This window comes from Triturus cristatus, chromosome 8 (assembly GCF_964204655.1).
Source record: "Triturus cristatus chromosome 8, aTriCri1.1, whole genome shotgun sequence".
Taxonomy (NCBI): domain Eukaryota; kingdom Metazoa; phylum Chordata; class Amphibia; order Caudata; family Salamandridae; genus Triturus; species Triturus cristatus.
In genome coordinates, this window is record NC_140591.1 from 276,195,191 (window position 1) to 276,216,802 (window position 21,612).

General features: G+C 45.4%; 1 protein-coding gene across 1 annotated transcript in view; it reads left to right on the forward strand.

The window, feature by feature from the left end:
• ATM (ATM serine/threonine kinase) overlaps positions 1-21,612 on the forward strand; it is a 1,586,045-nt gene that overhangs the window by 201,401 nt on the left and 1,363,032 nt on the right. The window contains exon 8 of the mRNA XM_085621514.1: positions 10,922-11,091. Coding sequence (XP_085477640.1) covers positions 10,922-11,091 — 170 coding nt within the window. The remainder of the gene's footprint in view (positions 1-10,921; positions 11,092-21,612) is intronic.

Below are 21,612 nucleotides of genomic sequence, written 5' to 3' on the forward strand. Positions count from 1 at the left end.
AGTGTGCCTGTCGCCCTAACATATACTGAACCACAAAAAGAACCCCTGAAGGAGGAAAGGGCCCCGATATGCTCTCCACAACCTCCGAGCATTTGAAGGGCATATTGCACCAAACTTGAGTCCCATAGAGCTAAGGTACAAAACGTCACCAGCCTAGTCCATCACCGGGAACCAAAGTTCTAGTCCTGTTCCGCCGAACCCTCGCCACTCTCCGCCGTCTGACCATCCCGATCTCGACTCCGAGGCAGGGTATCCAACCAGTCTCCAACCGCCTCCGGCCGGTCGAAGAAGTGCGAGCGATCCTCGAACTCAACCCGCAACCTGGCCGGAAATAGCATCGCATACTTCAGCTCCATGTCCCTCAAGCGCCGTTTGACGCCCAAGAATCCCAGTCGTTGTTTTTGGACCGCTTGCGTGAAGTCTGGATAGAAGCTGACGTGAGAGTTGTCAAATTTCAGCGGCCCATTCACCCTCGACGCCTGAAGGATAGCATCTCTGTCCCGAAAGTTAAAAAGTCGGGCAATTATAGGCCGCGGGGGACCACCCACTTTCGGCGCACCACCCGGAATTCTGTGAGCCCGCTCCACCGCAAAGAATTTGCTCAGCCCCTTGGGTGCGAGATGGTTGACCACCAGACCTTCCACAAAAAGGTCAGCAGCAGGGTTCTCCGATCGTTCCGGTACCCCAATTATACGAACATTGTTCCGCCTGGACCTGCTTTCGGAATCCTCAAGTCGACGGTCAGTTAGGTCACTGGCCAGCCGTAACCTACGAACCTCCGTTTGCAGGGCAGCCACGTCCACAGTTAGGCTCGACGCTGTGTGGTTCAAAGCAGTGACCCGCTCATTCGTTTTAGACAGATCCGCCCTGACCAGATTTACATCGATCAGGACCGCATCCAATTTACGAGCCAGGGTATCAAACTGCTGACCCACTGCAGCCTTCATCTCCTCAATGGCGCCCATGACGTCTATCAAAGTCAAGTCAGCAGATAGGCCCGAGACATCCTTGGATCTTTCCGGCGATTTATGCGACCCACCAGGGGATCCCCTTGTCTGCGCATAGCGGTCCATGTTATTAGCCTGGGTGTAAACTCCCCGCCGGGTATTCCTGGGTTTCTGCTTATCTCCATCCAGCCTCGCCGCCATCGTCCGGTGACCACTGAGATCGGCACCTGCCAGCACAGAAGTAGGGACCAGACAGCTAATTCAAGGGACCACAGCCGTCACGGACTGTAGCCTGTGTATAGTCCGAGATCCAGGCCAAACACTCCACCATCCACGCTCCTCTGGAACATCAAGGTCCCTCAGCCGATGTCAGCAAACAGGTTAGAAAACGAAAGTGAAAGTGCGGGATACGTGACAGGCCAGGCCCTGCATGCCGCTGTTGTTCACTTCGTACCCGGGCACCTCACCAACTCGAGTTCGGGACCAAGGCAGGAGCAGGCCGTAAACTTCAGATCGCAACCATTCCGGTTCCCTGAGCCCGATTTGAATTTGGAGAACGGATGGCACCTCAGCTCAAGCTCATCAACAAAAGCCCGTCGACAAAACCAGGATTAATTCAGGATAGACGTGGGAGGTTGCGGAGGCCCTCGGGAGCCTTGAGCCTACGCGGCCATCTTGGTTACGCGCTAGGCTCCTCCCCCTGTTTCACATTCTTAACCGTGAAATGTGCCCTTGGTCTGTACATCATGCAAAGAACGCGTCTGGGTCACTAGAAGGTACAGAGTGTTGTGTTTAGATTGATCGTACCACTTGTTAGACATATCATGCATACAGCTGCCAATATCTGAAGGACAAGCGTCTTTAATATTGCAGAACAGTTTGGTTTTACATTCATTCGAACAGAAGAGCTGATGCATGCGAGAGCTGATCTTTTGATGTGATTCTACTAAGCTGATCTATACGGTATGGGGTCCCCCCTGTTAGCCTAAGAGACCTTCTAATAGTCTAATAATAATAATGTATTAGATTCTAGTGAAAGGAGTTTGGCTGTATACCACTGTCATTATTAGTATGATTGCTCCTTTCATTTTATATGGTATTGTAATAATGCTTATGGTTTTGATCTGTACTGTTAGTCTGCTAGTGTTAGCCAAAGTACTGCATCTTAGGACGCGAGGTTTATAAAATAAACTCTTTAAACTTTACCGTGTCTGTATTATTATGTTGTGGACTAACAAATAGATACGAACAGGTATTTTGGATTCCCACCACTCCTGAGAAATATCTAAGTCGCTTGTTCTGGTTTGTCTATACATTGGGACCACCTAGCTAGATCTAGGTTAACGAATGGGATACTAAGCTAGTCGGATAAGGGGTTCTGGGTTCTGAGGGGAGTTTTTTGGTACACCACAATTCTCTGAGGTCCTGGTCTCCTGCGCATAGTTCTGTGCAAAAGCAGAATCCCTGCAACACTTTCACATCAAGTTAGAATGTACATAGGCGGGGATTCCGCACTAAAAGAAGAGAACCACATCTGTTACATGCATCATGGGAACAGTTGTACAGAAGTAGCTCATAGCAGAACCTGGAGCGAATTGACAGAGGATGGTGTGAAAAATAGATAAAGGGCCGCCCTGGGGAGATTGGGTGCTGGTGAAAAAAGCAGCAGGGAGCCAACAGTAAGCACAGAGGGTAAGGCAGCACCCTACGAGCCAACACCGGCGACCGCTGTGAGCAGAATGACGGCGGGGGACGCGGGAGAGGCTGCGGGGGCCAAGGCGCTCTGGCGTAGGAGGTAAGAGACGAGGGGGCCCCAAATGTCAAGCGGGAAGCAGCCGGCATTAAATCCCGGAATTCGGATAAAAGCATCTGACAGCGAGCAGCGTCCTCAAGCCAAGCGCTAACCATGGTCGTGGATCTCCGACCCCAGTGCATGGCAACCCTATGCCGTGCAAGAACGAGCAGCATAGCAGTGAGCCGGCGAGAGGCGTCCGGACAATATTTTGTGAAGCCTAAAAGGCATAGCAGCGGGTCATGCGTGACAGGTGTAGAGGTGATTTCAGTGATGGCGGTGCACACAGCGCGCCAATATGCAGAGATTTTTGGGCATAGCCAGGCGAGATGGGAGAAAGCAGCAGTGGGGACAGAGCAGCGGAGACACCCATCACTGGGAGTGAGGCCCATTTTGTGCAGCTGGACAGGGGAACGGGGCAGACTATGCAGATATTTGAAATGTATGAGGCACAGGCGGTAGTTGAGGGACAGCCATTTGGTCTGCTTACAACAGTACAGCCAATCTTCCTGCGGGAGATCGGTTCCCAGGTCCTCACTCCAAGCCGCACGGGCACGGTCAGTGGAGATCTGGGATGCCGCCAATGTGAGGGCATAAAGTCTAGAGACAAGTTTGCGTGGGGAGGCGGATGTGTATGCAAAGTCGAGGGCAGCCAATAGAAGGGGGGGCTGAGGAAACGCGAGGTGCAGCTCCCTACAGGACGCTCTAAGTTGGTAATACAGCAGAGTATCCATGGGGCCAGACTCGGCTGGAATGGAAAAGAAGCCACCGGCTTGATAGAGGTCAGACAATGTGGACAACCCCAGGCGCATCGCGCGTTTGGCCATCCCAGCGGTTTGCAAAGGGGGGAATACCGGATTGTGTGCGAGGGGCATGGCGCTGGCAGAGAGCATACCAACGCCGGAGTATCTACGCAGGCCGTTCCAGGCCCATCGCAGGGTCTCCATTGTGTCAATCTCACCGTGCAGGGGTTTTACAGGGCCAAAGATGGCGGTCTGGAGCGGCCAGGGGGCTGCAAGATCAGCTTCCACCACGACGTGAGGCTGGAAAGGAGTCTGGTGCAGCCAGAAGTAAAGAAAGCTGGCCTGGGCGCTACGAGCGTATAATTTGAAATCTGGGCTACCCATTCCGCCACATGATGAGGGGAGCGTGAACATATTGTAAGCAATTCTAGGCGACGCCCGGCCCAGACAAGATTAATAATCCGGTATCGAAGTTTACGAAAAAAATGAGGCGTGAGTGAGATGGGAATGTTCAGAAACAAATAAAGAAACTTCGGGAGCACCACCATCTTGGCGATGGCTATGCGCCCAGCCAGAGACAAGGGCAGGCGCCGCCAAAGGTGGATCTTAGTTTCAAGCCAGTCGACCGCCCGGCCAAAGTTCGCCCTCCAGAGTTCATCCACGTCCCAGCTGAGCCAGATGCCCAGATATCTAGTGGGCCCTGACGCCCACACAAATGGATACTCTGGAGTGAAGGGAACCGTGGCATCCGTCAGGGGAAAGAGAATAGATTTACTCCAGTTGACCTGGATCCCAGACAGACCCCTGAAGCGCACCACCTCGTGGACCACGGGGCTAAGATTTTCTTGGGGGTTGCAGACATAGAGTGTGACGTCGTCTGCGTACATGGAGATGACCAAGGCTCGAGCCGCAAAGCCAAGACCCCTCTGGGTGTGATGCTGCCGGAGCCTAGCAGCGAGGGGCTCCATAGCTACAGCAAAAAGCATGGGTGAGAGAGGACACCCCTGCCTCGTAACCACATATGGTGCCCTTAGTGCACCATAATGGCTTTTAAATAAGACCCATCCACAAATAGAATCTGATCTGCCTGTTCAAGTGAAACATCATGTAGATCTGGTCTTAGCATCGTGCACAATTCTGTTACATCAATACAGTCATTCTCACAATCCTTATCATTTTCCTAATCTTTGTTTGCAATTGACAAAAGTGTTGTAGGATACTGAGTATTGCATCTTCTGATAACATATTGTCAGCCACCAAAATTATTTGTTCATATTTACTTAGCCAATTTTTTGTCAAGTTCTGAGTTTGTGTAGAAGTCATCAAAATCTCAACTGAAGGAGGGACTAGCACAATACGTGCATAACCCAGCATGATACTTTAATTTTGCTGAATTGCAAGACAAACTACTGCAACCGATTATTCTCATCTAGGAAGTGTAGCAACATTTGGAGCTAGTGTGGCAGAGAAAAGCCAACGGTATTTTGACTTCACAGTGTTCATGGACAAGTACATATAAAGAACACCCTTCAGTTACATGACAAAATAAATACATTATTTTTTGTAATAGGAATTCTAAGAGCGTGGGCGCTACAGAGTTTATCTCTAAGCTCAAGGTGGGCAGTCATGCAGTTGTCAACAAATTGCATCGGATCAGAAACATTGTTGTGAGAAAGCCACAGTAAACGCTTTGCAATGAGGGAAATGTTTGAGATCTAGTGGCTTACTAGCCAACTATACCTAGGAATAACCTTACTTCTTTTTGTGTATTTGGAGGATCCAGTCTCAGTGTTCCAGAAACATGTTCTTTGAACACTTTCCCCACCCCTTTTTTGATACAATGATCGAAATATATTGCCACTTTCGTACAGTACTGCATTTTTGTGAGAGACACTTTGACCGTTGTCAGCAAGATGGCTCAAGAGTGCAATAGTATCATCTTCTTTTGTTTTAGGGCCAACCCTCAGGTCATCAATTAATTGCACCAGCAACTGAGCTACAGAACAGCTGAAGATTTTCCAAATATTCCTCTAGGATCGGACTAAAGATTGAGCGGGTTTCTGTACACCAAACCAGGACTTAATAGGAAAGTCTGAACCCAAGAAAGTACTTACCTATCTTTTTGAGAGGCATCGAAAAAAACGCTTGGCACAAATCAGTGACTGCGTACCATTCTGCCTCTGCATGAATCTGGAACAACATTCCAGATGAATACAGTACCGCAGGACAACATGGGCCTACAAGTGTTTTAATCTTTCTCAGTTCTTGGACCACCCTCCATTTGCCACTCTTTTTTTTCATGCCCATCACAGAAGAGTCGAAGGGATTACCTAGCACTTCTCTTAGAATACTGTCTTCTAACAATTTTTTGATTACGGTCTTCATTCCTTCCTCTGCTTCCTGTGAACCTGTACTGAGGAGGAGGATTTCAAATATAAACTGCATTAGGGTTCACTATAATTTTTACTGGCTTACTTAGTCCTATCTATTGAGCTATGAAATCCCATACTTATTCTTTCACAGTGGTCTTAAATGAAGAATCAAATCCTCTTTTGTGAGGATTGGGAACAAATGCACTTTGGGCTCTTCTAGTTTAATTTTGATGGATAAGTCTTAATCTTGTGCTAGGATTGTGACACTATCCGGCGCACAATCGATCTCACAATTTACGTTAAAGAGGAGGTCCCTACCTAATGGATTTACGGGACCCGTATCACATATTATGAACTCCTAATCATTCTCGAGTGGGCCAATTTTTTCCCGGAACATTTGCTGTGACTGGATTCTTGAGCTATTTTTTACTAATACCAGCAACTTGGATTTGTTTTCCTGAAAGGAGTAGGCTTGGAACCTCCATCGGATAAACAATGAAGCTGATAACACCTGTATTTACCTGGCCATCCACATTTGGTCTGCTGTGGTCTAACTCTAAGTCTGCACCGAGCATGCAATCCTCCTCCCCCCCCCCCCCCCCCCTCTGGTACCATCATATGAATTAGTCACATTTGCTGGAAATTGAGAAAAACCATCAATATTCAGCAAATCGGATTTTGTTCAAAGATTGTATTTATTATACTCTGCTCCTTCACCGGATCTACTGGTACATTCTTATTCATTTGCCCTTGATTCTGTTGATTCTCCATATTTTGCACAGGAGCCAGTTGGGCTGGCACCTATGACTTCCACTCCGTGCTCACTGGCTTGGATTCTGCTGCATTTGGGGAACAAAATCATTCTGAATTAGATTTGGATTTGCTCCACATTCTCGCTTCAAGGGTCCAAGACCACCACAATGACAAGGAGTTGTCTTTAATGTGTTAATGTTTACATTCCGAGCCATTCACAGAACTTCTATCCTGAGAAACAACTTGTACATTCTGAACACTACTTCTCTGTACCCTTAGACCCTGCATATCCGAATTAGCACCACCAACAAAACCAGAGCTACTCAAATCCGTCTGTTGATTTCTAGGGCCTCTATGAAAATGCTTTGTCTAGCTATCATTTCGTTTTCCCCGGCTTCTGCTGTGTTGCATCAAAACAGTCACTGCAATACTTTGCATACCCTAATATTTCATTGACACGTTTGGCCTGCTAACACATCATACTCTGCAAAATACTAGAAGTAGGCCATTGTTGCCTGGCGATACAGCTAAGTTTTTTATGTCTACACACCCATTAGTGCAGAAAGGCATAGAGGCTTACCATAGGCAGCCAACAATCTCTCCAGCAACGAGTAATAAACAGCAGTCTTGTCAGCATAGTTAATCAAAATCACTTATGATGGCTGCAGGATTGTAGGAGCCCTGCAAGAGGGAGCTGAATTGACCTTGATATGCAATGCCTGCCAGATTTGCTGAAATTAGTCTGGATCTTATCAAGTATTGTATTGCAAGAAAGGCTACTCTGCAAGATCAACCAAGCTTCAAGGTTAGCGAGGAGTCATAGACAGAATTACACTGCTCATAGGTTCTGTAATGGCTCTACTGTCAGTTCTGTGATACCCGAGTTTATTGGGTGAGGACGAACTCTTGTTGAGTTTGTATGTAATGTATAAGGACTTTTAATTTCTTTTCCCACCAAGTTAAACTCATAAATATCGATTTGAATGGGTGTCTGACTGATGGGTTGTCGCATCTGTGTGGATGTGGTGTATGTTGCGTGCTGAAGTGGTAGGTGCACTGTGTGCTTTCACATTTTCTGTTGACTCATAGAGATCCTTCTGCAAGCCAGACCTAAAGTACTATGTAGAGATGCATGTTCAGGAAAGCAAGAACAGTTAATACTGAGCAATAATAAGTACAAACTTAATTCCAAAACTTGAATTAAAAATGTATGCTTATGCAGCCTAATAAATGTCCCAGTAAAAGAGAAACTAAGCCCCATTGTATATAGTTTTCGCAGCTTTTTTACAGAGAGATAACTGATTTTATTTCCAGTTTTAATTATGAGACTTTTTCTCTAATGAAATTTGCGTTTATTGTATTACAGTTTAAGGAATGGAACAAGAATATATTTTCAGCTTTGGTTGCAAGAATACTGCCTGCCTTAGAACTCACAGAAGCCAGGAATGAGAGCATGGTGGTCTCACGCATCCACTACAGGGATCTGTGGTTTACCTCGCAATCATAGGATTTAATCACCTTTCGCCCATTTGGCCTCTGATCTTCTTGAGGTTAATAAAGAGTATCATTGAGTTGTGTGACAATACACATATGTTATCCAGTGCAAAGTAATCTATTCATGAATGTGTGCTTTACGGACATCCTTATTATTTTATAAAATGATATACATTTTTTTTTAACGGTTTTCTTAAGTTGAGTGGTATTTGTACAATACAAATTGAACAAAATGTCTATTGCACCTTTGTTGTAATGGTTACATTTTTTGTGTGCCATTTCAAGGTGAAATGTTGTTAAATGAGGTAGGGCACTCAGTTTCTTCCTCTCATGGTAGTATATACCTGTATAGAAACCAGGTGTAATTAACATTACTCAAATTGCACAATGCAGGATACTTAGATTCACATTAGTTATCTGATTTAAGAATACTAAAGAAAGGTCTTGAATTGCCAGGGTACATTTATAATCCAGCCATGTGAATGTCCCCATACCGGAACAACTGGTGTCCTTTGCTAAAGATTTTTTTTTAGAATTGTTTAACATTGTAGTTAAAGACCTTGGGTGCTTCTATTAGCAAACGTTAAAAAAGACATGCTACTGCTGGTTATCTAATTGCTGAGACCAATACCATTGTGCATACACAGGGCCAAGGCAATGGCTAGATGCTCTCTGACAACTTTGAAGTGCATGGCATTGACCATCTAACCTAGTGCTGGCGAGGAAAAGCCAGTTTTGTCTTCTTCATTAAAAATTGCTCTGTCTGATGGTTACTTCTACCTGCAGATTCATCACCTTTTGATAATCCCAGGTATCAGGCTGAATCCAGAAACTGTCCACAGCGGTAGGGGTATTGGCTCCATGTTGTTGCCTGAAAAAATGCCATCAGACCTCACTGGAGCATAAAGTGCTCCCCAATAATGCCCCAATGTCAGTTACTTTTTTTCTATTTTCTGTGCCATTAACGTGATTCCAGAGCTCCTAATGGAGTTCTATGCAATGATTTTGTCTTCAGGCTTTAAACCCTGCAGGGACTGAGGACTGATGTTTATCATGAACAAGATGCATTTCATGAAGGAGCATGCAAACCAAGGGCGTATGGTAAAGTGAAGCCCAACTGTTCATGGCCCGGACTTGATACGATCGTGGAGCCAAGCGAAAGTCAAGATTCAGAAGGAAGTCGCTGGAGTCGCGCAGTCTTCAAAGTCATCTGAAAGAAAGCACAAAAAAAAGTGATGTCACGACTGAGTGAAGTTCTTCATCGTAAGATAAGTCCCCAGGGCATTTTTCCCTGCCTGAGGAGTCCTCGTCGGAGCCAGAGCTCGTTCATCTTGCTCCAGAGGGATCCAGCGCTTGTGGCTGCTTTGGACCTGCCACTGGTCCCTGATCGACTGACGCCTGCAGCACCTTTACTCGGGCCTCAACTGGGTCAGAAATATGCCAAATTTACAACCCCCTAGAATGGACCCTGCATTATTCTTGATACTCGTGTTTGACATCATCTGCAGGGCCATGGTACCAACTGGAGTTTCTTCAGGCCCAATTAGTCCTATGGGTTACATCTTGGGTGCAACACCAGTGAGCTTTATCCCAGCTCCTTTCACTTCATTTCTCACATTGCCTCCCATGACTCTTGCCCCGATCCCTAACTGTGGCCCGTTGCCAGTGCCACATCCAACACTACACCCACACCCCTGTCTCTACTGGCTCTTATCCATCTGTGTTGATCAACCTTCACCAGCACTGCAGACCACGCTGCTCGAACAAACCTCTGCACTAGATCCATCGCCCTTAAAGGAGCTCCATCTCCTGTCCAAATATTGAGAAGGGAGGCACAACACCACATGGAAGAAGGCTTTGGGGACTCCAATTACAGTGACGTACAGCTTGTCACTATGGGCCCTGACTATGCAGTGCTTAGAGACGCCAGTGGCCTTAATACCTCACCTGAGTGGGAACTCTACTTCCAATCTCAGCCATTGTTTGTCTACTATGCCGCCAGAGAAAGTGATTGCGTGCTCCCAACCCCGTAGGGAGTTGAAGGAGCAACTAGAGGTGGTAGCTGGTGCAGTTCCTTGCAAGGCCTATTGGCGTCCCCTCACCTGCTCTCCTCGGGCTCCAAAGTCTATAGCGATGAGCACTTTATCTGATATTGTTTATATATCTAACTGTAACTCCACAATTAATCTGAACCCTAATACTAAACCTAAGTATTAACTTTATTCCTATTCCTGAATCTAACTTCAATTTTGTTAAGATAAATTAAACTAAATTGAGTTAAAATATGAAACCGTAAATTGTATAAATATTATGCTTAAATGCTTATATTTATTAAATTACTGTTATTCATGGTACATGTGAATGTGTTCATTTAAAAGAGAAAGCTAGTAACAAACAACTGAAAATACCTTTTAAAATAGCCTTAAGACTAACTCCAACTCTACCACTATTGATCATAAATTAAATTTGATTTTAAAACCTGGGAATTCCTTCACTATATTCATGTCAACAGCGATGTTTTTCAGTTACTAAATTAATGAAATGTAATATATTAAAGTAAAATAGAGTTAAAATTTGTTTTTTACATTTTGAATATGCTCATTGTATAGGAAACCAGTTTCTTTGTGCATCCCTTTCATTTGAAAAGGTGTGTAACGTGGACTATTAAGAGTTTTTTTTTCTTTGTTATTTTTGCTTGTGTTGATACCAACTAATCTTTTAGTGCAAACATACTTATTGTCAGTTTGTGAGTTGTATGTCCTAACGTTTCTGCGTTAGAGATCAGCAATGTGTAGTAATTCATCTTTATTTTTTTTATAGGTGCCTATGCATATGATTTAGCAAAATGGCAAAGCATATTGTACAATCTATATGATGCTCTGGTTAATGAGATAAACCAGATTGGTAGCAGGGGCAGGTATTCTTCAGGCTCACGCCATAAAGCTGTGAAAGAGAACCTGGTTTTATTGATATCCGACATTTGTCATCAGGTAAGAGACTGTAGTGAATCTGTGTGTTTTATGGGTTGAATCATCCTTTATTAAGAGAACAATCCACAGACCTGTTTCACCTAAAACGGAGTCAACATTCGTTGTAAGTAACTTAGCCAACAGGAAGTGTCAACCTTAATAATACCCTCCTGGGTAATGAATGCAGTGAAATTGGTTTGTGGTTAGGTGTTTCTATAGCGTTCATAGATACAATGTAAATCCCCTCACATGGAGAAATTTAGCAGTATGCCTTCCATCCTCTGAGTTTGCATTGTTAAGTATGGGTACACATTCAGCTGAAGATTTTGGGGAGAGGGCATTTAGTTTGGTAACATTCATGAAAACGTAGGATGGGGAGTGGGGGCATGGTGACAGAGCTGCTAGGAAAACTGACATTTTAATTTTGTTTAGTGCACACATTTTGTGGGTGAAGGCTAATTTGTAGCTACCTGGGTGTTCAGTAGCTTTTGAGCGTCACTGTTTGTTGAAGGGCACCCACATTTTTGTTTTCACAGAGCGAATAGTAGAAGAGTACTGTGAGAAATGGGGTGCAAGCAATTAGTACAATTTTTCTCTACAGGAATTAATACGTTTCCATAATGTGTAAAATAAACTGCTCTATTGTGACATTTTCTATATATTCCTTCACATATTATTCTTGCTCTAATTGGACAACCTAGGTCAGACAGTAGGTTCAAACACTACCTAATATATTCCTATATCATGTAACAAATATTTATATAGTTGATTCATGTACATGCATATTTGTGTTTCCATGCATGATTACTCAAAGTATTTTCAACACTTTAAAAAAGAAAGACATTCAGGTTTTACAGGTCAGAATATACTTCTCAAGGGTAGGAATGCAATGTTTTTATTCTACTTCTTTTATAAGGGTGTGGGAGGTGACACCGGATCAAATGCATTAAATCCGGTGGTTAACTGGACTTAATTTCAATTTCAGTAATAGAGTCCCTTATTGTAGGCAATGTATTTCTGTATTATAGGCTGTTTTCAATGTTTTTTGGCCCTTTAGAACGTTGATCCTTCTTTAGGAAATTGTAGTTGTTAGAAATGGGATTTTTGGTAGTCTAGGGTGTGGGCCAAAGCCAGGCAAAAATCGCCACTCTAGTCAGGATAAGGGAGTTACACGTCCAAAATAAACCCCTGCTCACCCCCTTGGTAGCTTGGCACGAGCAGCTAGGCTTATCTTAGAGGCAGTGTGTAAAGCATTTGCACATAACCGACTGTTATACAGTGTACGCACTACAAAAGGACACCACATCAGTTTAGAAAAATATCCAATATTTTTATATAAATAAAACCAGACCAAAAACAATAAAAATCCACAATACTATACTTGGAAGTTCACAGTTCAAAAATACATTGATTGAAAAGAGTTCCTTGTGTTGATGGCTCCGTCTGGGCTTCCACAGCGTCGTGGGCACACAAATCCAAAAACAGTTCTGGCTGACCGCGGGGTCGCAGGCCAGCTATGGTGTCGGGAAGACCCGCAAACAGTACCTTTCAGAGATGCAGGGCGATGGGACCCTTGAAGTCACTTGCGTTGCAGGTCGAGCTCCTTTCTGATGGGATCAGGAGCGCTGGCGCCAACAGGTGTCGTTTGCTGCGGTGCGAAGGGCAGCGGTGCGGCGTGCGGTGCCCCCAGGTCGCGGTGTGAGTGGCGGCTCTGTGGCGGCATCAGATGGCGTCGTCGGTGAGACCAGGGTCGCGGTGCGAGATGGAGGCGGTGCTTGGCGCGGTGCTAGCAGGTCACGGTGCAAGCAGCGGCATCGTTGTTGCTGAAGCGCTGTCGTCGGCTGACGAGCGGGAGTCGATGCCACCGGCGTCGGTGGGCCAAGGCTACGTTGTGGAAGAGGGTGGTGCGTTGTGTAACTTAGGAGCGGTGCCCCCTAACCACGGTGCAAGCAGCGGCGTCAATCTCGGCAGGAAGTGGCAGTGTCAGGAAGGCCACGGCTTTGTCGTGTAGCGAGGCGGTGCAGAGTGAGGTGCCCACAGGTCACGGTGCGAGCAGCGGCTCGGTGATGGCATCAGCAGGCATCGTCTTTGAGACCAGGGTCGCATTGCGGCGGTGCCCTCTGCGGTGCCAAAGCTTCGCTTGAAGCAAGGCGGTGCGGAGTGTGATGCCCACAGGTCGCAGTGCGAGCAGTGGCTCGGTGATGGCGTCAGTGTTGGCGTTGGTGAGACCAGGGTTGCGTTGCGGCGGTGCCCTCTGCGGTGCCTTCAGGACACGGGGTCAGCAGGGTCGTCGTAGGCGTAGTCGAGGTGGTGTTCTTCGGGTTGCAGTATGAAACACACAGTCCCCCGTGCTGTGGGTAGAAGAACCTGGAGTCTTTGATGTTCATGAGACTCCGTGAACAGGGGGCAACCTCTACTTCGAGCCCTTGGAGAGTCTCACCAATGCAGTTGCAGAAAGTCCAGTCCAGGCCTTTCACTGTCCAAGACAGAAGCAGGCACTGCAGGTCGGTCCAGCAAAGCACGTAGCAAAGCAGTAATTCCTTCTTGCAGATTCTCCGGCTCTTCTTCTTGGCAGTCTTCTTGATCTAGATGAGTTCTAAAGTTCAGGGGTCTGGGCCCCAGTATTTGTACACAAAAATCCTTCGATCTTCCAGGCAGAGGGTGTCTGTGCCCGGCCAGAACCAGTTCGGCCTTCTCTGGTGTGAATTCCTAGCTGGAGGTGGAGACTGCTTTGTCAGAGGCAGACCAGGCCCTTTGAGGTGCAAGGAAATCTCCTCCCTCTTCCCCCATCGCAGCCCAGGTTTATTTAGCCCTTTCCTGACCTACCTAGATTATCGGGAGCCACCCTGCTTCCTAGCCATCTGTCGTCCAAAACCCAGACAGGCAATCCATATTCCAGCAGAGGCACACAGGATGACCGAGCAAAATAATATCCACTTTCTAAAAGTGGCCTTTATGAACTCAGAATGAAAAGGGCACCCTCGCTAAATTCTGCGTCTTTCGACACTGAGTTCAGGCATACCAATCTTAAATTCACTTATACCTTTTTCGGGCTACGTACGTGGGTGGCACAATCCGTGCTGCAGGCCCACGAGTAGCGGTTGACTCACACGCCCCGGCATCCGCAGTGCCCTTTACTGGGGACTGACAAGTAAATCAAACATCCAATCATAACACAATTTACCACAGGAGCACCAGCACTTTACCACTGAGCAGTAGTGTGAAAAGCGCGCAGAAACATTACACCAGCAAAAACAGTCAAAAGCGGGAGGGCAGAATGCGAAAACTCAGAGGAAACACGCCAAAAGATGCCAAGTCTAACAGTAGTATATAATGATAAAAACATATTTATTGAACTTTGTATTAATATACATTCAAAATCATTTAACTCCGAACTATAATAAGCTAATGAATATGTGTGTGCTTATCAAATGTGGAGTATACTCTTACTACTTATATTACACTGTATTCTATATTCTACATATTACATACATGTCCTACAGCTCTTAATGAGTTATCCTAAGGGAAGGCATTTCTTTTTCTTAACATGCTGGTTTTTAAACTAGCTCCTTACATTTTTAATAGGAACCTTATGTCATACCAAACATCCTTTATTTATGAAGTATAAATTTTATTGTCTCTTACCTAACTTTTAACATTATGTTAGCATTTGGTTATGCCTAGGAGTTAATACTGGATACCTGGGATCTAACTCGGCTGTAATTGGAGCAACGTAACAGACCCTCGCCCTCAGATTCAACCCTCACTGGCAACCTCCTGACAGACCTACCCACATTCGACAACTGGATCGCAGACTGTGCCAATATCCTGGTCCCTTGAAAAAATTCAGAGCCTCCAAGTGCCACTGCAAGCAGCTGGAAAGAAGATGGTGGACCAGCCGAGACACAACTTCCGGAGAGACCTACAAATCTGCCCTTGGACGATAGCACGCACAAATGAAAGAAGCTAGGATAGCGGCCCTCACGATCAGGCTCTAATCCTGCTCAAACCAGACAGAAAACTCTTCAACATTGTCAAGCAATACACCAACCCAACCGCCTCTGCCAACACAATCACTCCCTCACAGATCCTTAGCGACAACCTCTTAAACTTCTTCCACAACAAAATCCTAAAGATCTACTCCAACTTCACAACCCAGCCCACCATAGAGGATATCACCAGGCAACCTCCCTCTACCACCTGTAGCACCCACCTCCTAACAAGTTGTAGTCCACTCACTGCAGAATACACCACCAGAATTATGCAGTCCATCCACTCAGGATCTCCCTTAGACCCCTACCCTCATCACATGTAAAATCTGGGAAGCCCACTAATCAGCACCAACTTTCCCATCACCTTCAACTCGTCCATCCCCAGTGGACACTTCCCAGACAGATGGAAACGAGTGGAGATCATCACTCTGCTGACGAAACCCTTGTTTATTTCCAATGATCTCTGCAATTACAGGCCCATCTCGCTCCTTACCTTCCTAGCCAAAGTCCTGGAGAAAGAGATCAACAAGCAACTCTCCACCCATCTTGAAGAGCACCACCTCATGGACTCCATCCAGTCAGGAGTCCGTAGCAACCACAGCACGAAGAACGCCCTCCTGGCAGCAACAGATGACATTCACCAAATCATGGAAAGGAGAGAAACTGCTGCACTTGTACTTGGCAGCGTTCAATACGCTCTCTCACGGAACTCTCTTCACCAGACTTCAGACGTTCAAGGACTCGCCCTCCGGTGGATCTCCTCCATCCTCTCCAACAGAATGCAACGGGTCAGGCTCTCAACTTTCCACTTTGCACTCAAGAAACTTACCTGTGGAGTCCCCCAGGGCTCCTCCCTCAGTCCAACACTGTTCAACGTTTAAATGGCATCTTTCGCCTGTATCATAAGAACCCATACATCAACATCGTCTTCTACGCCAATGACACTCAGCTCATCCTCTCCCTCACTGAAAAGAACACCACCAGAAACAGTTTCACTGCCTGCATGACCAGCGTAGCAAACTGGATGCGAGAGAACTGCCTCAAACTCAGCACAGGTAAAACAGAAGTCCTAATCTTTAGAAGAAAGAACTCCTCATCAGACTCCTCTTGGTTGCGACCCGACTTGGGTACTACGCCCACCCCACAGACCATGCCAAGAACTTTGGCATCATCCTAGACAAGAAGCTCTTGATGAACAAACAAGTCACACATCCTATGAATGCTTGGCAAAATCTTTAAATGGCTCCCCACGCACTTCAGATGCACGGTCACCCAAGCCCGTGTCACCAGCAGACTCGACTATGGCAATGCACTATATGCTGGCATCTCCAGACACCTCACTCAAAGACTCCAAACTATCCAAAACACCCCTCCCAAACCCATCCTGAACATCCTGAGAAGGGCACACATCATGTCTCACCTCGCTAAACTGCACTGGCTACACATCCATAAATGCTGCCTATTCAAGCTCCTCACCCATGCCTACATTGTTCTCCACAACGCAGGATCAATTTACATCAACAACAAACTCCAACTGTACCAAACCTCCAGACACACATGCTCCACTTCTTTCTGCCTCGCACGAATCCCCCGCATCCTCAGAAGGAAGACAAAAGTGTTGCGCTACATATCTGGACCACCACTCCATCCCTTAACTTCTACAAGAACCTGAACGCCTGGATGTTTAACTAGGAGCAACTCCAGAGCTACACTCCTGCTCTGGTGCCTGGATACCTTCAGGGGTGATAAGTTGCATCCTACAAATCTCCATTGCATAAGATGACTAAGGGATCAGGTGCACATTACTATCTCCCTGTGTTTTATTACGCCTCGCTCCAGAATTTGTTAGCACTAACAAATGGCTTTATAGTAGTCTAAACCATAGCAATATGAGCTTTGCAAGAGTTCGAATGGTGTTTGTATATTTTATAGTTTAGATTTAAATAATTTATATTGAACTATGCAATCTAATCCAAAAGACTTTATCCGGATAACACCATATCCATATAAGTAGAGCACATACAAAAGTTAAAATCACAATAAAAACAATTATAGCACCGTGGTCAAAAATGCTTAACGTTAGAAACGAGGGACAAATGAACTTCACAATAAAAAAAAATTGCAATGGCGTAATCAGAAATTTGAGATAATACGAACGAAGTACAGATAGGCTTCATGGGTTACGCTTTGTTTTACTAGCCTATGTAGCTATTCGCAGAAAAGTGCCAACACGCAGAACCAATTCATCATTTTCCAATTTAGGTATACTGCTAAATGCAGCAGCTACTTGAATAGGTAACAATTTAAAAAAAAAATTGTATTAAAAGCCATTGAGCATATTTTCTGTAGTACTTACAAAAAAAAAAAAGAAGTGTAGAAGTGTTTGTCCACTCCGTCCGTCACATGGGCGTGGCAGGGAATGGAGTTTTGCATTATACCCAAGGGGAAAACAAAGCAAGTATTTTATAGTCCCAGCCCTTAAACGAAAAAGAAGCCCCCTCTTCCAGTGGGACATGGGTAATGTAATCTAGCCAGGCAAGAGATGTTCAGTACGCTCATTGGGTATAAAATTGGCAACAGCTGGGTTCTTAGATTCCCTCTCTAATCTTTCTGTGCTATAAAGAGTGCACAGTGCTGACCTGAGAGCCTTTTTATCAACAGTCTCAGCTGTGTTCGGATTTAAAAACAACTAAAATTAAACACTTTTCAGGCTCTTATTTACCCCGTCAAGCCATGGGATGTCCATCCCTTTCTCACAGCTGATACAATCGCTATGATCTCCCTGGTGAGGGATGCTGCAGGGGTTTTCGTTATGGCTAACCAAAACAATGCGGGGCGTGCCCTTATAAACTCTTCAATATAACTTTGTTTTAGTTCACTATGGCATATGTACTGAGGAGTAGAGATTGGTGCACCCAGAAGCTTTCTACCGAATCTGTTTTCCTCTTGTTGAACACTGGAGCTTTTGGCAATGCCCCAAACCTCTGCGCCATAGGTTGCTATAGGTATGCACTGGGATTTAAAAATCTTTAAAATCACTAGAATTGCCCCAGATCTTTTTGGGCGGGGAAGACTGAGGATAGAATTGGTGGCCTTTGAGAACTTGTTCTTACAAAACACCACATGGTCCGACCAGGTGCCGTCTGCAGCAAAGACCAACCCCAAGTATGGGAAAGTGCTAGTTTTTGAACAACCACAGATATAGAGCTTAACTGGTATTTCCTTGGCCTGTAGGACATTATAGATGATTTCCTAAAGTTAGTGCATAAATCTAAACCAGTCATAAAATCCATGAATCCCCGTACTAAAGTGCGTAGTGCATTGGGTGTGCGTCCAATTAAGCCGCATCATCTGCGTATAAAAGCACAGGGAGGGTTTTGCCTTTAACTCTGTGTACATCATTGGTGAGTGTGATCAATGATTTGTGCAAATTATTAAATACTAAAAATAAGGGGTGCTAAGAAACAACCTTGCTTGAACCCCCCCTACTTACATTAATATCGTTAGATGCCTCACCCCGCCACCAATCCAATACAAGGGCCTCATCCAAGCCGTAAGCTAAAAGAATAGACCATAAGCGGGACTTATTAACAAAATCGAAGGCAGATGTCAGGTCCATAAAAGCTAAATAAAGTGGCGAGTGCTGTGCCATGGTTTACTTCCCAATGATCAAGTTGAGATTTAAACACTGTTCGTTTGTGCCTACTTTACTCCGGAACCCTAGTTGACATTGCTCTAAAATATAATTATCCTCAGCCCAAGTTAAACTTTTATTGTATAAAACTCTACCTAAAATTTGAAGGATGTTATCTATTAAGGAGATTGGCCTATAGCAGCTTGGTTGCGAGCGGTCGCCCTTTTTAAAAATTGGGACAATGATACTAGTGGACCATGACTTCGACAATGGAGGGTTGGTTAAATTATTTAAAACATTTAACAGCAGTGGGGCCCAGATATCAGGGTTATGTTTGATGAGGTCAATGGGTAGCCAATCCGGACCTGGTGCTTTGTTGCCCACTCACTGGCGGATGGCCTCCTCAACCTCTGTTAACGATATTGGTACCCTAGAAGGAGTCCTATGCTCAAACGGATCGAGTTCTAGTGCGTGCGCTGAGTAGATTTTAGAGAAATGACTTTCCCAGGTTATACCTGTTATGTTGCAGCTTATGGGAGTTAGCAACTGTCCCATTGTTGTTAGTTCTCTGACAGTAGCCCCAAATGTGTTCCCCTTTTTTGAGCTAGCAGCATTAACAAGGGAATCCCAGTGCTCATATAATAGTTATTCCTTCCTTTTAGCGATGACCGACATATACTTCTACCTTGACATCTTAACCAATGAATTACACCATGGGGTATGTGACAGGGTCTTACGTAGCTGCCTATTAGCCTCTGAACAGTCATGGTTAAACCAACTGTGTTCACAATGTACTGTATTGATGGGTTTTGACAGCAAGAATTTAATGGCTCCACAAAGTTTGGTAAAAGCAGTTAATTAACTCGGGATATGGGTCCTGAGCTAACAGACAAAAGTTAATGATACTCAAGTTACCCCTGACCATTGTGCAAAATAAGTCAGTGTTATTAACGCTTGATTGAACTATCAAGGAGCAGAACAAATCCAGCACTAAATTCCAGATATAACGAAACAAAACATGAGTTGCTTTAGAAATGTTTAGGTTGAAGTCAAACTCACACCTTCACAAACATGTCATGGAACATCATTCAACAGGTGAAAGATCTGTGCGTGCTCTCTGAGCTGAGAAAAGATTGCACTGATAACACCCTGTGTCAAAACACAGGACTTGCACTTTCTCATCACTTTCCGGTGTGGAGGCTGAGACAAAGAAGCTGATGTGCCCACTTCACGTCTTTTCTTCTTGCCTGAGTTGCAGAACTCCGATCTGGAAATAGGAGAACATGCCATTCATCTACTTGCACGTCCTGCTTGAAGAGCTCCACCTTCTTCAGAAATGGGTCTTGGAGGTCAGGGTCATGGAATACCACAGTGATCGTCCTAGCACGTCCCACTGTCCAAGGTTCCATTGCTCTGGTGGGTATTCGATATACTTTTTAATTAGGGGAAGTGACACATTATGTCTTAGCCAATTGTATTCCAACAGGGATTTTAAGATAAGAGACAAATGTGGCAATGATTATTAGCTCCGACCCGCAGACCTTTATCTAGTCACACAATTTTTACACTGGGACTGTATTCCCAAGGTGAGGCTAGGAGGGACGAGGGAGATGACTGGTATCGAGGATATAATTGCTGATGGAGATATGCGTATGGCTCTCTCCCGATTGTACCATGCCTTAAATAGGCCTGTTGCTGTTACAGATATGTCTTATGTGGGACATTGGTCCCAAGACCTGCCCCTCAAGCTGACAGAGTCGGACTAGCTTTTTATATGAGAGATGGCTGCAAAGTCCTTCCTCTGTCTGCAATACAACATCAATTCCTTCAAGCTTATGTTACGGTGGTACCTCACCCCAGTCCATCTAAAAGCAATACATGGCACGTCTGATAAATGCTGGGGGGAACGTATATGCCTATGTGGTGGGAATGCCCGCAGGTATGGTCTTTTTGATATCGGGTGTTTGAGTGCATACAGAACATTACCAACATCAGCATTCCTCGGTTGCTTCAGGAGGCTCTTTTAGGCCACATGGGCACCGAGGACCTTCCTTCCCCTTCCCGGGCAGAGGAACAGTTGATCATGCCTCTTTCCATGGCGGCATGCCTTGTGATAGCTCTAGACCAGTGGTGGGTGAAGGTCTGGTCCATTGATGCAGTGGAAAGATTGACAACTATCCAGAGGGACTCTGTATGCAGGTTTGAAAAAGTATGGACATCATTTATTACCTAGGTGAAATGAGCCAAAGACTTTATTCAGCCCCCTTTGTTGCTGCAGGAAGCTGGGAAAGAGGCTCTGTTATTGGCCTGAGAGGGATATAGATGTCTGTTTGAACTGGCTGGAAATTTTAATTTGGAAATATGCTCTGTTGTAACATTAGATCCAGTGGGAATGCTAATGAATTCTTTGCTCCACTCTTGTCCCCTCTGCTGTGGCCATGTATTAGTTAGAAAATGTAAAAAATATTTAAAAAAAAGGTGCTGCATTTGTGGGAGATGGAGTCAGGGGGTGATGGCAGAAGGCATAATGGAAAATGGTACTTTGAGTAATTTACAGGAGGGGTTCTTATTGTATTTTACTGGATGCCTTGTATTTCGTTTTATAAGTCTAGTCGGTAACAGCCATACACTTGGGCTTAATTACGACTTTCGGCGCTCCTGCACCGCGACAGTCACCGCTGCTGTCGCTCTCTTGCCAGATTACAATTGTTAAGTGGTCTGGTGGGTGGACGGCGGTGCGGTCCCGTGGTGATGCCTTAGAAAATAGGAATCGCAATGGGACCGCACAACTAGGTTTCTGCATGGCACTGTAGGAACTGGGTTGCATGCACACAGGGGGGCATATAATGTGCCCCCCTGCATGCCTCCCCATTCGGAGGAGCACAGGGGGCCCTGTAGGGCCCCCTTAGTTTCTTC